Genomic DNA, 17,099 nt, shown 5'->3' on the forward strand with positions numbered 1-17,099 from the left:
AACTTTCATTGTTATGCGGATGATACTCAACTATATTTATCAATCAAGCCTGATGAAATTAATCATCTAAATAAAATTCAAGACTGCCTCAAGGACTTAAAAACGTGGATGACCTTAAATGTTTTGATGTTAAACACGACCAAAACTGAAGTTATTGTACTTGGCCCGAAGAATCTACGAAACAAATTATCTAAAGATATATTAACTATGGATGGCCTTAATTTGGCCTCCAGTGAGACTGTAAGGAATCTTGGTGTTATATTTGATCAGGATTTATCCTTTAACACCCAAATAAAATCAATTTCAAGGACCGCCTACTTCCATCTACGTAACATTGCAAAAATCAGGCATATCTTGCCTCAAAACGATGCAGAGAAACTAGTCCATGCATTTGTTACTTCAAGGCTGGATTATTGTAACTCCTTATTATCAGGGTGTACCAAGAAGTCAGTCAAGTTGCTTCAGCTGATTCAAAATGCTGCAGCTCGTGTACTAACCAGAGTTAGGAAAAGGGACCATATTACTCCTGTTCTGGCTGCCTTACACTGGCTCCCTATAGAACACAGGATAGAATTTAAAATTCTTCTTCTCGCCTACAAAGCCCTTAATGGGCAGGCGCCATCTTACCTTAAAGAACTCATTATACCCTATTGTCCTGTTGGTTGTTCCTTGAGTCTCTAAAAGTACAATGGGAGCCAGAGCCTTTTCTTATCAAGCTCCACTTTTGTGGAATCAGCTTCCAGTTTGTGTTCGGGCGGCAGACACCCAATCAGTTTTTAAGAGTGCGCTTAAGACTTTTCTTTTTGATAAAGCTTAAAGTTAGGGCTGATTAGATTCAGCCCCTAGTTTTGCTGATATAGGCTTAGTTTGTCGGGGGACATCTTACTTCTTCCTTCTCTCTGTCTATGCCTGTGTACTCTCATGTTCCGATTAACCCAGCTTCCCCAAATGTCTTTCTTTTTGGTGTCTATATACGCCGGGATCCGGAGTCATGGATGATCCTGCGGTCCTGTGTCATGGATCGCGAGTCCTGGATCTTGAGTCGTGGCTGTGGTCCTGGATCATAAGTCCTGGATGGATATCCTCGTGGATTCATCTTCCTATTATACACACATGCATTTCAAAACATTTGGACTACCTATGCTGCAAATGTATAATCTTTTCAATTTACACACGGCATCTATTGCACGTCTGTCCGTCCTGGGAGAGGGATCCCTCCTCTGTTGCTCTCCCTGAGGTTTCTCCCATGTTCCCCTTTAAACTGTGGGTTTTCTCCGGAAGTTTTTCCTTGTACGATGTGAGGGTCTAAGGACAGAGGGTCTAAGGACAGAGGGTCTAAGGACAGAGGGTGTCGTATTGTCATACTGATATTCTGTACAAACTGTGAAGTCCACTGAGACAAATGTAACATTTGTGATATTGGGCTATATAAATAAACATTGATTGATTGATTGATTGATTGATTGATTGATTGATTGATTGATAACGACGAAAAAGTAAATTAAAATGTGCAAAAACAATCAGTGTTAAATATGAAACTGTACATTGTTTCCGGGTCTTGATTCAGTTTCTGATGTTTCACTGTCCTCTACTGGGGGATCTTAAGTGAGACACATTCAGGCTTCATCACTCAGAGAGCTCCCTCCACTGTCTGCTTTAAAGGGTCAGTTCACCCAAACTACTAAAGTACTGATGTCCTCTCTTGCCCAACCCGATATTACGGCAAGACGTGAACATGTGACGATGTACCATGCTGGGAGACGTGAAGATGTCACGATTTCGTCCCTTCAAACGTGACAGTTACATGGTATTGTTAACCCATGTTAACCAGTCGAGAAATAACCGAAAATGCCAAGCAAATGCTACCCCGACGTAATGATTTATTTTTTAATAGTCACACTCGATTACACCGATTTTCTTTTTGCCCCAGCTGGTCGACACCTCTTTTAGCAGAAACAAAGGCTACATTCATGTATTAAATCGATGTTAATCCATGCGTGTGGTTGTGGAATTAACGGACGTGACGTTGTGCGATTGCGTAGCCAGGCAACAGCTTCGGTTCATGTTAATTTACAAACTCTTCAACTACAACCGTAGTTATATTTAAAAACATTTTAGAAGGCCTCAAGAAATACTTTAATGCAAATTAAAATGTAAATGTGAAGGAATTTGTGTATAACAAAATACATCGGTCATAAACGAAACCGGAAACAGACGTAGGCAAATAGATAGATAAATAGAGAGCTACGGCAGACATGTAATATTTAATGCAGCCGAACCCTGTATTACAATGCCGTTATGTGATGACTTTCAAAGAGAAAAGCAAGCACACTGGGAATAAAGTACTATTTGATTTTTAAAAAACGTTTTCAGATTTCACATCACATAAACAACAAATCCCTGCCTCGTGGGTTCATAGGTTAATGCATTCCTGTTCATTCACTACACCTGCAGACTGTGTGACATCCTCAGTGCTCAGAGAGATCAAATGTTTCACCCTTATCATTTTAAATCCTTTCTAATGCTTTTTTCAGGAGTCAGTAAAGGTAGCTAAACGGGTCTTTAACCAGAGTTTATTTAGTCTAAGAAAAGTGTATTGTTTGTTAAACAACCAAACTTTACTGTGTAGTGGGTGTTACTGGGGTTTGGCTCATCATGCATATTAATCGTCTAAAGAGGAAGTAAATCTAGTCTCTTAACAGCCTGATATCCGTCTTCTGCACATTGCTACAGAGGAAAGGCATCTTTGAACACATGGTTCCTCCTTCACTGTGAGTAGAAACAGTTTATTGATGTAATGATTCTGTATACCTCCTGTGAACATTATTTAATCTGACATGTTTTATAGTCTCACAGAGATGAGAGGAGCAGCTATGAGTCTAACTGCAGCAGCGAGTGGATTAGTTGTCTTCCTGCTCTCTGTGTCAGGTACTGTACATCTACACTTACATTCATCACATGAACAGAGGGGATTCTGGGTAAATGTGGGACTTGTTAAATCAGGTCACATGTGGGAATAAGTGGGATGGATTTGTGTAAAAGGCAAACCTAGCAGAAACATTTTAAATGTATTTGTGTGTAGATTTGTTGAAACTCAAAGACGTTACTAGTTTTCCTGATGGATATTCTGATGACCTTGTCGTGCGTTGCCACTTTCCTTTGCTCCAATCATCTGCATCAAATATCAGTTTGCTTATCACTTTTACAAGCGTTAAAATGAGAATTTAGTGTCTGCATAACTGTTCCATCCTCTCTCTCTGTGAAAACATTTTGCTCTGTTTTTTTCTTAAGACGACTTCAAGAATCTCCAGCTCTGTTTTTATTAAGTTTAAGTGATTTAGAGAGATATTCTTATTCTAAGTCAAAACATATTGACTCAACTCTTATGGATCATACCTCTGCACCAAACCCTTCTAGTTCCTTCTCTCCTCTCTGACCTCAGAGTTATATTCCCACGCTCTGAGTTAAAAGCAGTCTTCTTCTTTTTCTTATCTGTATATCAGACAGAAGCTGCTCACACCTCAGTGTTCTGTATTTATTGATATTGTTCAGACTTACCTCAGCAGCAACCTGACCACAGAGCGAACAGAGAGGAAACTGTTCAGAGAATCTCACACTATTCTAATGAATGTGATCACTAATCATTCACTGTTCATTTATATGAAGGCGTTTTCCAATATTCCTTTGCCCTGACTGTAAAACTGACCATACACTTTTTGTGTAGACTTCTGTTCTACCTGGTTTGATTAAGAAACAAAGTCAAAGAGTATCATTGGTTTCAAAGTGCCTAAGAAGGAATTCACATGTGTTTTTCTGCTCTATCCCATTAAAGTTTGTAAAATATTTATTTTTACATTCTTTGTTGAAAGTACTGATCAGGCAATTTTTCAACAATTTATAGATTCACTTTGATTCTAGTTTCTGATGTGCTCTGTGTTTCAGGGGTTCAGGGTCAGGATGACTGGGGAGGGACTTACTCTTCTACTAAGATCTGTGCAGTGAAAGGATCAACAGTTGAGATAAGATGCAGCTACGAATACCCATCTACATTGAATGGTGGTGTTACCACAGTGGAGAAAACATTGTGGTTCAAACAGAAAGATGGTGAATCTGTAGATCTGAGAACAGTCTCAGAGTATGCAGGTCGTGTTGAGGATTTCTGTGAAAACAACATCTGCACTCTGAGAATCAGAAACCTGAGAGAGAGAGACTCAGCTGTTTACTGGTTCAGGTTCAAAACAAATCAAGATACATACTCGGGCCTTCAAGTCACTTTGTCCGTCGCAGGTATCTGAAAAAATCTCCTACAAAATGTAACATTTTATTTGAATTTCTATACATAAACATGATTGATGTTTTTTTTGTCAATTCTACCTTTATTCAGATCTCCAGGTGCAGGTGAGCGGATCAGGATCGTCTACTCTGCTTCAGTGTCTCAGCAGTTGTCTACCTGGTCATACTTCTTACATCTGGTTTAAGAACAGACAGGAAGTGAAGGAAGACACATCTCCTTTTGCAGACTTCAGATATGAGTCAGCAGACAGTTATTCCTGTGCTTTAAAGGGATATGAGGACTTCCCCTCTCCTTCAGTGTGTGAGTTTACTCAAAGTCTTCCACTAACATAATAACATTAACATACAGTATAACATATATCATCATTGCACTCATTTATTTACACTGAACAAAAATATAAATGCAACACTTTTGTTTTTGCTCCCATTTTTCATGAGATGAACTCAAAGATCTAAAACATTTTCTACACACACAAAATAAACATTTCTCTCAAATATTGTTCACAAATCTGAAAAAGAACTGTGATAGTGAGCACTTCTCCTTTGCCGAGATAATCAAACCCACCTCACAGGTGTGGCATATCAAGATGCTGATTAGACAGCATGATTATTGCACAGGTGTGCCTTAGGGTGGCCACAATAAAAGGCCACTCTGAAACGTGCAGCTTTGCTTTATTGGGGGGGTCCGAAAACCCTAGTGTTAAACCCTAACCCTAACCCTAACATGTCACCCATCTCCTTGGCATAGAGTTGATCAGGTTGTTGATTGTGGTCTGTGGAATGTTGGTCCACTCCTCTTCAATGGCTGTGCCAAGTTGCTGGATATTGGCAGGAACTGGAACACGCTGTTGTATACGCCGATCCAGAGCATCCCAAACATGCTCAATGGGTGACATGTTAGGGTGAGGGTTGGGGTTAGGGTTTAACCCTAGGGTTTTCGCCCCCCCCCCCAGACCCCCCCCAATAAAGCAAAGCTGCACGTTTCAGAGTGGCCTTTTATTGTGGCCAGCCTAAGGCACACCTGTGCAATAATCATGCTGTCTAATCAGCATCTTGATATGCCACACCTGTGAGGTGGGATGGATTATCTCGGCAAAGGAGAAGTGCTCACTATCACAGATTTTTTTCAGATTTGTGAACAATATTTGAGAGAAATGGTTATTTTGTTTATTTAGAAAATGTTTTAGATCTTTGAGTTCATCTCATGAAAAATGGGAGCAAAAACAAAAGTGTTGCATTTATATTTTGTTCAGAGTATTTACCCACCAGAGGTCGCCAGCAGACATGGCAGAGTCCAAAGACACTGAACCAGGGCTCTAGGTTTTCTGTTTGATTTTAAAATAGATCAAATATAATCTTGCTACGAGGGATGCTACTAGAAAGAAGAATAAACGATAATTATGAAGGAAACTTCTTCCATGATATAAAGATGAACACTTTCCCTCAAAGTGTTTAGATTTCTGATAAAAGATGGAATCAAGTGAACCACCCACTCTGTGTTTTATTAAACTATTATTAATTACAATATCTTCCACTGTGGAATTAAATGTGAAATGTGTTCATGTTATCTCCTCCAGATGCTCCAAAGCTTAAACAGTATTTGCATTTCCTGATTTGTGTCTCTGGACATTTGCAAGTTGCCATTATGTCTACCCTTCCATGTTAATAACTTTAAACACTTCTCCTCCAGACTCTCCAAAGCTCCCCTCTGTGTCAGTGAGACCCTCTGCTGAGATAGAGGAGGGCAGTTCAGTGACTCTGACCTGTAGCAGTGATGCTAACCCAGCAGCTAACTACACCTGGTACAAGGATGAAACTTCATACTCTTCTATTCTGAATGAAGAACATCAGTTTGTCTTCAGCTCCATCCAGTCCTCTCACTCTGGACAGTATTTCTGTTCAGCTTCAAATGATCTGGGGAGTAGCACATCTGCAAACACCTTTATTGACGTGAAATGTGAGTGAGACAGTTTATCTAAAGATAACAAGCTTATATCTGTCTAGTTGTTTCTAGAGAAGATGTTACTTATCATCACTACTTTCTTCAGCTCAGCTTGCTTTACATGACATGGGATCCAGGGAACAAGTGGGTAATGAAAAGTGAACTGGCAGTATCTTCTAATCACATTTTATAGAGTTGCTAATGATGACATCATTGAGAAACGACTGTTAAATAGTTTTATATTTAACTCATATTTACTGGTATTAACTTTACAAGGCTATCTCTAAATCCTTAAATTCCATGACTCCATTAATAGTTTTGATTAAGTGATACACTAAACGGGATTTAACCAATGACAAATCATTACTTTATTATGACTAATAACAATTAATAAATACACGTGAACAATTATTTACAGAACATATTCATTCATTTACATACAACTTAAATTATATTCACCTTTTGGAAAAAGATTCAATCCGTCCTATATGCATTTTGTCAAATAATGTTCTAAGTCCAAAATGCAGCTACAGTTCATTTGGTGTTCAATAATGTAGATACTCTTTGAGCTAATCTAGTGAGCAACAGATTCTAAATATTTACTGTTCACACTTCTCCTCCAGATCCTCCAAAGCTTGCCTCTGTATCAGTGAGTCCCTCTGCTGAGATAAAGGAGGGCAGCTCAGTGACTCTGACCTGTAGCAGTGATGCTAACCCAGCAGCTACATACACCTGGTACAAGAAGAATGGATATGCAGACTTTACTTATTTCAATGAAGAACGAGAGCTTGTCTTCAGCTCTATCCAGTCCTCTGACTCTGGACAGTATTTCTGTTCAGCTACAAATGAGCTGGGGAGGACATCTGTAAACACCTTTATTGACGTGAAATGTGAGTAAGACAGTTTATTTAAAGATAACAAGCTTATATCTGTCTAGTTGTTTCAAGAGAAGATGTTACTTATCATCACTACTTTCTTCAGCTCAGCCTGCTTTACATTACATGGGATCCAGGGAACAAGTGGATAATGAAAAGTGAACTGGCAGTATCTTCTAATCACATTTTATAGAGTTGCTAATGATGACATCACTGAGAAACGACTGTTCAATAGTTTTATATTTAACTAATATTTACTGGTATTAACTTTACAAGGCTATCTCTAAATCCTTAAATTCCATGACTCAATTAATAGTTGTGACTTGATTAAGAGATACACTAAACTGCATTTAACCAATGACAAATCATTACTTTATTATGACCAATAACAATTCAGAAATACCCATGAACAATTATTTACAGTAGATATTCATTAATTTACATAATATCTAACGGTTATTTCTCTAAAATATATTCCTAAACTAGTGAAAAAACTGAAACGTTGACTTTAATTAAATGTATTATGTCAACAAATTACACATAATTGTATTAGGTTGGTTGAAAGCAATAATATACATTTTAAATGAAAAATATTAGGTTCAACTTAATATTATTGCTTTCAACTCACCTAACGCAACATTTTTTTATTTTATTGACATAATACATTTAATGAAAGTCAATGTTTTAGTGTTTTCAGTCTACTCTACAAAATGTGATTAGTAAATACTCAACAACTGTCCTTCAAGTTAGGGTTCTTTTGGAATGAGTTCCTCATTCAATGCTCTGTAATAACTCGAAATGCAGCTTCATTCAGCGTTCAATAATGTAGATACCCTTTGAGCTAATGCAGTGAGAAACACATTCTAAATATTTACTGTTCACACATCTCCTCCAGATGCTCCAAAACTCCCCTCTGTGTCAGTGAGACCCTCTGCTGAGATAAAGGAGGGCCGTTCAGTGACTCTGACCTGTAGCAGTGATGCTAACCCAGCAGCTAACTACACCTGGTACAAGGAGAATGGATATCGTAACGTTCCACTTCTCAGTGAACGACCACAGTTTGTCTTCAGCTCCATCCAGTCCTCTGACTCTGGACAGTATTTCTGTAGAGCTGAGAACAAGCTGGGGAGGAGCACATCTGTAAACATCTTTATTGACGTGAAATGTGAGTAAGACAGTTTATTTAAAGATAACAAGCTTATATCTGTCTAGTTGTTTCTAGAGAAGATGTTACTTATCATCACTACTTTCTTCAGCTCAGCTTGCTTTACATTACATGGGATCCAGGGAACAAGTGGGTAATGAAAGGTGAACTGGCAGTATCTTCTAATCACATTTGATAGAGTTGCTAATGATGACATCATTGAGAAACGACTGTTAAATATTGTTATATTTAACCATTATTTTTTACTGGTATTAACTGTACAAGTCTTGTAAAGTTAATACCAGTAAAAAATAATGGTTGGACTCTGAGTATGACAGGGGAGGCTCTGCTGGTCGTCGCTGGTACAAGGCTATCTCTAAATCCTTAAAATCCATGACTCAATTCATAGTTGTGACTTGATTAAGTGATACACTAAACGGCTTTGAACAAATGACTAATCATTACTTTATTATGACCAATAAGAATTCAGAAATACCCATGAACAATTATTTACAGTTTATTTTAAATCATTTACATAATATGTAACGGTTGTTTCTCTAAAATATAAATATTAGCTACACTGAAAAAACTGAAATGTTGACTTTAATTAAATGTATTATGTCAACAAATTACACATAATTTGATCAGGTTAGTTCAGGGGTCTGCAACCTTTTTGTCCAAAAGAGCCATTTTGCCCTCTTTTCCACCAATTTTTTTGTCTGGAGCCGCAAAACATATTTGATAGCTTATAAAGTTGTATATATTGTTACATCATAGACAAAAGCTACAGTTTCTTTGCATTTATTATTTATTACATTATAGAAAACTGTTTACCTCTAATAATAAACAAAGACCTCTTATAAGGAGAATTAAAACAAATAGCCTACAGGCCTACTTTAAAATTAATTAAACACAGCACTGGAGTCCTCTGCACATTTGAAGAAAAATGAATATAATTAAAATGGACCCACTTTGAAATAAATAAAACATATAGCTGCACCCTAAAAAGAGTTTACTGATTGAGTTATGACTGAAGATCGTCAGCTGTCTTCCTCTTCCGTGTTTTTCCTCGATACGTGCAGCACCTTTGAGAACTTCTCTCCACATATCAAACATACCGGTAAGCCAGCATCGTTTGCTGTGAAAGCATATAACTCTGTCCACGCAGAATTAAACCCTCTGTGTTCCTCCGATACTTTTCTTTTCTTTGATTTATCCATAGTTCGCTCATCAAGCTGGTGGTCAGGTTATTCACCTGTAAGAAAAGGCGCTGGCGCGGGACCGTAGCAGAATGTGACGCATATTTTAGTCGACCTAATTAAAACCGTTTTGTTTTTTATTTATGTGTCACAGTATCACCTCAAAATACAAGATACAAAACATTTTCTACCATGCAACAAAATATAAATAGTCCTACAAATACTTTTATTTGATTTCCTTCTTATTTTTGTCTAAGCTCAAAAGAGCCAGAGTAGAGGGCTTTAAGAGACGCATGCGGCTCGAGAGCCGTGGGTTGCCGACACCTTGTTAGTTGAAAGCAGTAATATACATTTTAACTGAAAAATATTAGGTTCAAATTAATATTGCTGCTTTCAACTCACCTAATGCAATACAATGAATTTATTGACATAATACATTTAATTAAAGTCAATGTTTTAGTGTTTTCAGTGTACTCTACAAAATGTGATTAGTAAATACTCAACAACTGTCCTTCAAGTTAGGGTTCTTTTGGAATGAGTTCCTCATTCAATGCTCTGTAATGACTCAAAATGCAGCTACATTCAGCGTTCAATAATGTAGATACCCTTTGAGCTAATGCAGTGAGAAACACATTCTTAATATGTTATGTTCACACATCTCCTCCAGATGCTCCGAGGATTCCTTCGGTGTCAAAACCCTTTGGTGAGATAGATGAGGGCCGTTCAGTGACTCTGACCTGTAGCAGTGATGCTAACCCAGCAGCTAAGTACACCTGGTACAAGAAGAATGGAAATCCTAACGTTCCTCTTCTCAGTGCAGGACGACAGCTTGTCTTCAGCTCCATCCAGTCCTCTGACTCTGGACAGTATTACTGTAGAGCTAGGAACAAGCTGGGGAGGAGGACATCTGAAACCATCCTTATTGATGTGAAATGTGAGTGAGACAGTTTATTTAAAGATAACAAGCTTTTATCTGTCTAGTTGTTTCTAGAGAAGATGTTACTTATCATCACTACTTTCTTCAGCTCAGCTTGCTTTACATTACATGGGATCCAGGGAACAAGTGGGTAATGAAAAGTGAACTGGCAGTATCTTCTAATCACATTTTATAGAGTTGCTAATGATGACATCATTGAGAAACGACTGTTCAATATTGTTATATTTAACTCATATTTACTGGTATTAACTTTACAAGGCTATCTCTAAATCCTTAAATTCCATGACTCAGTTCATAGTTGTGACTTGATTAAGTAATACTCTAAAAGGCATTTAACCAATGACAAATCATTACTTTATTATGACTAATAATAATTCAGAAATACCCATGAACAATTATTTACAGTAGATATTAATTAATTAACATAATACAACTTAAATTATATTCACCTTTTGGATAAAGATTCAATCCGTCCAACAAGCATTTTTTCAAACCATGTTCAAAGTCCAAAATGCAGCTACAGTTCATTCAGCGTTCAATAATGTAGATACTCTTTGAGCTAATCTAGTGAGCAACACATTCTAAATATTTACTGTTCACACTTCTCCTCCAGATGCTCCAAAGCTCCCCTCTGTGTCAGTGAGTCCCTCTGCTGAGATAAAGGAGGGCAGTTCAGTGACTCTGACCTGTAGCAGTGATGCTAACCCAGCAGCTACATACACCTGGTACAAGAGGGATGGAAATTCAAACGTTCCCCCTCTCAGTGAAGGAACACAATTTGTCTTCAGATCCATCCAGTCCTCTGACTCTGGACAGTATTACTGTAGAGCTGAGAACTCACTGGGGGCGAAGACATCTAAAGACATATTTGTTGATGTGAAATGTGAGTGAAACATTGTTTTAAAGCTTTAATCTGTCTTTGCTGGAGAATATTTCACTGATCTCTACTTCTTCCTTCAGCTTTATACATTAGCTTCTCATTCACAGTCTGCTGTAATGCTCTTAATAGCTTAAGGTGATTTTAAGATACTTAAAATGTTTTTTTAAAGGACATTTATGACAATAATGACCTAAAAATATATCGATTAATCCAAATTGATCCATGAATCCAAAATGCATCATCTGAGAAAGCCATGTTAACATTTAAAACATACTATTGTGAATGACCCGGGTCTCTCTGAATCTCCAGATGCTCCAAAGCTCCCCTCTGTGTCAGTGAGTCCCTCTGAGATAGAGGAGGGCAGTTCAGTGACTCTGACCTGTAGCAGTGATGCTAACCCAGCAGCTAAATACACCTGGTACAGGAGGGATCAAAATGCAGACCTTTCTTTTGTCAATGAAGGACCACGTCTTGTCCTCAGCTCCATCCAGTCCTCTGACTGTGGACAGTATTACTGCAGAGCTGAGAATCTGCTGGGGAGAACAAGATCTGAATCCATCTCTATTGATGTGAAATGTGAGTAAAACCCAGATGATTTAAAAAGCATCAACCAATGAGAACTTTGTTCACAGTCTGCTGCTGTAGGTCAATGAGATGGAGAGCAGCGACAGGGTATTCAAGCCAGCAGTAATACAGAAAACTAAATATATACACAACAACATTTTCTTGTTTAGCTCTATACCTGTCTGCTGGGAAAACACTGAATGTACTCTTCTAATATCAGAGTAGCACATGATAACAAGGCCCTGCTTAGCTGTGTGTGTAACCGGATGTTTGATAGAAGAGCGTCAGGACACACTGTTTTAGGAATATGATGAGACAACGATTACCATGACGATTCAGCCTCTATGGTGATAGACACAATGACTGTCATGTTTATTGCTTACGTGGGTTTTAGCTAATCTGAACTAAGGCCAGGATACTGCTTTATATTCCTCCATCTTGTGACTGTAACACTCTCTTGTCTATAAGCATGTCAGAGACACTATTCAGGGAACTGTCTGTGACATGCAGCTCTGTGTGTGAGGAATACTTCCATTCTTCCAAGGATAATGAATACATGTATCCTGATATTGAAGACCAAGCCGGTGACGAGTGATATTTTTCTAACACTCTCAAAATACACTTCCAAATTCCAGATGCTCCCCTATCTCTCATTTCTATTCAACATGATGTATTTTTACTCATATCTGTTGATTTATTGTATTTCTTTCAGACTCTCCAAAGCTTCCCTCTGTGTCCGTGAGTCCCTCTGCTGAGATAGAGGAGGGCAGTTCAGTGACTCTGACCTGTAGCAGTGATGCTAACCCAGCAGCTAACTACACCTGGTACAAGGAGGATGAAGACTCTCCAAAAGCTTCAGGACAGATCTTCACCATCACTGACTTCAGAGCTGAACACATTGGGAGTTATTCCTGTGGAGCCCAGAACAAGTTAGGACGTAGTAACTCCACCTTTCATCTGACTGTTGTGGCAGGTACGTTTTATGGCTTCATCTTAAACCACACACTTATCAGCTTGTTTGTTTTCAGTCACATATCAGGCAGGAGAAAGTTGCAGTTGTCATCGTTGATGTAGGAAAGTTTTCTTTCTGTTACATACAAAACGGCTCATAGATTTTAATTATAAGATAAGATGAACTTTATTAATCCCAATTTGGGAATTTTTTTTGTTGCAGCAGCATAACATAATAACAGATACAAAGAGTACAAATAAACAATTCTAAAATAGAAACATCTCAAAATAGAAATAAACCAGCATCTCTTATCTCTTGTGTTTCGACAAATTGTTGGGTTAGTGCTGCAGTTTGTTGTTCAGTCTTTCCCTCAATACTTAAAGTGAGAGTTTTGTTAAGTTAAGTCAAGCACACCCAATATGAATAAAGGGTTCTTCTTGCCTACATAAGAACAGAACAGTAAGGTGAATCCAAGGTCTGTGCAGTGCCCATTTATTGGGACGTTAGATGCTAATTTCACTGTTTGCAGACGATACCGTCCTTTTAATTATTAATCATATTAATAATGCATTTTATTTATATAGCGCTTTTCACAACTCAAAGATGCTTCACAGTATGAGGGAGGGTAGACAAACAAGGACAGGCAAACAAGTAAGTCTCGTAAAATAAAATAAACAAAAAAAAGGCAGTCAAGAGGAAGTTGATTGAAAGGGGGGGGGGGGGGCTTATGGGTAGACAGAGTTGAAAAGATGTGTTTTGAGGCGGGACTGAAAGACTGTGAGGGTCTCAGAATCACGAAGATCTTGGGGGAGGGACTTCCAGAGCCTAGGAGCTGCCACTGAGAAGGCTCTGTCCCCAAAGCTGCAGAGTGTGAATGTGGGAATGGAATTAGACCTTGATCACCAGTGGGCCTAAACCTGATAAGACCTCAGTAATGCAGGTATTTGTATTCAAAATTAAGTTGATGATTAAGGGCACATTAGGGACTTTCTGGATGCAACTGAGCAGGAGAAAGTTTGGAGACAAACCCTAAACTTACTGGGCTGGTTAGCTGTCCAGCTGCTCTGGGAGCACCAGGAGATTCAAAGGGAAGGAAAAACAGTATTCACGTAGTAAAAAGTATCCCCATTAGAGAAACACTGCTGTATTAACTGTCTGTTCTCTTTTGATCTCTGTTTCTCAGGATCACAGAATCTACTACCTTTGGTAACAATCCCTGTTGTTCTCCTGGCTGTCATATCTCTCTCTGTCTTCCTGTGGATCAGGTGAGCAGATCTGTTCAACTTAATCGTTGTTTGTTAAATCATTGAAAACGTGTTTGTTAGAACTTTATCAATTTTTGTAACCAGAAAAAAGAGGGCTTCCAGGGACTCTGCTGAGCCTGAAGAGAGACCGGAACACACAGAAGAGGTGAGAATATGTTTATAACAGATACTGTTTATCTAGTCCCAAAAAATCTGTTCTATTGAAAATGTCTTGAAACGTCCTTAATCTTTTCTGTCATACAGCATGATGTTGATGAAGCAGGGATAATTCTTCCATTAAACCACATTTGAGTTTTCTGTCCTGGCTGCAATCCTTTGAAAAACTATCAACCAAATAACATTCAGATGTACAGCTGATCCCAATGTCAGACAACAATATGTCCAAATGAGCAGTCACAGGTCAGGGTGCTCTGCTGTTTCACGAGTTGTCCTCCAGGTGTCAGTACTGGGTCCACTCTTGTTCATCATCTACCTCCTTCACCACGATGACCACTTTCACTACCAACCTCTCCATGCCACAAACCTTCACTCCCCCTAACCCAGTGTTTCTCAAAGTGGAGGGTGCAGAGGCATGACAGGGAGGGGGGGGGGGGGGGGCAAGAGACCAGGAGGAAACATTGTTATGACAAAAAAAAAGATCATAATTTGAAAAATTATTAATTTGAAAATAATAAGCTACAGTACAAGTACGTCTGGGTCTCTGTGTTTATAACAAAGTATTATAACTTATTGTTCTAGCAAAGGGATTTTTTTATTGTTTTGAAAGGAATGCTCATATTGATGTATTTGAATAAATGTTAACTTGGCCCATTACGTGACTATTTGTGTAGGGGGGGGGGGGCCCGACTTTTTTTTTTCTCCAAAAGGGGGGCCTGAAAGAAAAAGTTTGAGAACCACTGCCCTAACCTAATCATTGATTGCTTCTCTGTACCTCTCTCCAGTTAAGTCAAAAGCCTTGGTGTCACCTTAGAACCACCCTCTCTTCTGCACCTACCTTAAGAAACATCACCCAGACTTCATTCTTCCACCTACACAACATTTCAAGACTCCCTCCATCCCTCTCTAGATTAAGTCTTAGTCCATGCATTTGTCACATCCTGTATTGACTATTGCAAGGGTTCCCTCTCCGGTCTGTCCACCAATCTCTTCCACAAGCTCCAAATCACTCAGAACTGGGATCATTACCCGCACAGAGTGCTCTGACCACATCATCCCCCTTCTCAAGCAGCTACACTGGCTCCCTCTTCAATACCAACATTGACTAATAAAACCTTCTGCTCACCTACAAAGCCCTCCACAGCCTCCCCACCAACCATCTCACTGACCTCTTTCACATGAGTATACCCCCTCCTGCTCCTTTCACTCATCCTCAGTTGATTATCTAACCATCCCCACTTATCACCAACCATTCTGTACGCTGTGATGAAATACTGCTGACCCTGTCCCCCTTGTGTTTGTTCTTAAATATATCTCTTTTTATGTTTGCCCTGTTTGTGTTTGGTTCAGGATTTGCTGTTTTTCTTTTTCAATAATTTGTTTTATGCATTGAAAGATGTCCTTGGAAGTCCTACAAGTCACCTCCACATAAAAAGTATTATTATTTTTATTTTCTAGTATGCCACCGTCCACTTTTCCAACAACCAAGCAGAACCTCTTTACTCCAACATGAGAGCAGGTCAACACCTCGGACACACGGAGCAACAGGAAGTCCCGGAGTACGCTGCCATCAAGTTCAACAGTCGTGCCCCGAGGTGAGCAGATCCTCACACAGGAACATCACCCTCATTACAAGATGAAAATGATATTACTTTGAAATATATCAATGGATTTTGTATGCCTATTGCCACTGAGAGATATTATCATGTATTTCTCAGGACCAGACCAGAGGACCCAGCTGAATTGTACAGCGTGATCACCAAAGCCCACTGAACACAGCAGGCTTTGCATTGAAGTCTGATACTTCAGTTTTTTGACAATGAGTAAATTACGCTGGTCAATATTGATCTTTAAAATATATTTCACAGGATCGGCCTCTCCAAAAATTTGCCATGAGACAATTATGTATCTTAAAGAAACATAACATGTATTAATTAAAAAGTGTTCAGCTTAGCTTTTTTTACTCTTACTTAGACAGCTGTAGTAGCAAATGTATTTAACGCATCAAATTGTTAATTTAACTTGGTTAGCATAATGTTTTCGCCCAATAATAAAGTAGTAGCTTTCTGTACAACAAAGGATGTGATCCCTAACTAGCTTCCCACTGCCAGCATTTTATTTATTGGGAAACTGGAGATATTAGCATAGAGCTAGATTTTAATGATAAAAAACAATTACCTTTCTACATTTCTCTAATTACTTCATATAACATGTATTCACTCTTTTATTCATCTTCCAAAATATAAATGATTTTGAGGCTTACTTGACCTTTTATCAGAAATGTCCCAACTACTATTGGATTAAATGCCTTATAGGTCCCCTATCATACTGTTTTTCATCAATATATTATAGTTCTCAGATATACAGAGCACGTCTCAATGGTGCTCTAGGAGTAGATTCAGGTGATAAGGGGGGGGGGGGGGGTTACCTTGGTTGCTGATTGGCTAATGGTTACACAAAGTAACAAATCGTTATGACATCATAAAGTGGCCAAAATCTGATCAGCTCATTTTCAGACAGGTTTTTATAGAAATGGATCAAAAGAGAGAGAATCTTTGTTCCTGAAGCTTTCAGAGTCTCTTTCCACAGAGGGGACACATGTTGATGTAGAAGAGACATGAAGAAGAGGGGACACATGTTGATGTAGAAGAGACATGGAGAAGAGGGGACACATGTTGATGTAGAAGAGACATGAAGAAGAGGGGACACATGTTGATGTAGAAGAGACATGAAGAAGAGGGGACACATGTTGATGTAGAAGAGACATGAAGAAGAGGGGACACATGTTGATGTAGAAGGGACATGAAGAAGTGGGGACACATGTTGATGTAGAAGAGACATGGAGAACAGGGGATACATGTTGATGTAGAAGAGACATGAAGAAGTGGGGAC

The 17,099-nt window shown here is 38.7% G+C and overlaps 1 protein-coding gene across 1 annotated transcript; it reads left to right on the plus strand.

Annotated features, from left to right (window-relative positions):
* Positions 1-12,382: 12,382 nt before the first annotated feature.
* LOC307045303 (uncharacterized protein) lies at positions 12,383-16,586 on the plus strand (the record flags this gene model as incomplete). Its single annotated transcript, XM_079690870.1, has 6 exons — positions 12,383-12,392; positions 12,646-12,807; positions 13,970-14,051; positions 14,136-14,196; positions 15,666-15,802; positions 15,926-16,586. The coding sequence occupies 6 exons, from the start codon at positions 12,383-12,385 to the stop codon at positions 15,978-15,980; spliced, it is 507 nt and encodes a 168-aa protein (XP_079546996.1). The 3' UTR covers positions 15,981-16,586.
* Between the last annotated feature and the right edge of the window lie 513 nt (positions 16,587-17,099).

Source organism: Notothenia rossii (assembly GCF_949606895.1).
Source record: "Notothenia rossii genome assembly, chromosome: 1".
Classification (NCBI taxonomy): Eukaryota; Metazoa; Chordata; class Actinopteri; order Perciformes; family Nototheniidae; genus Notothenia; species Notothenia rossii.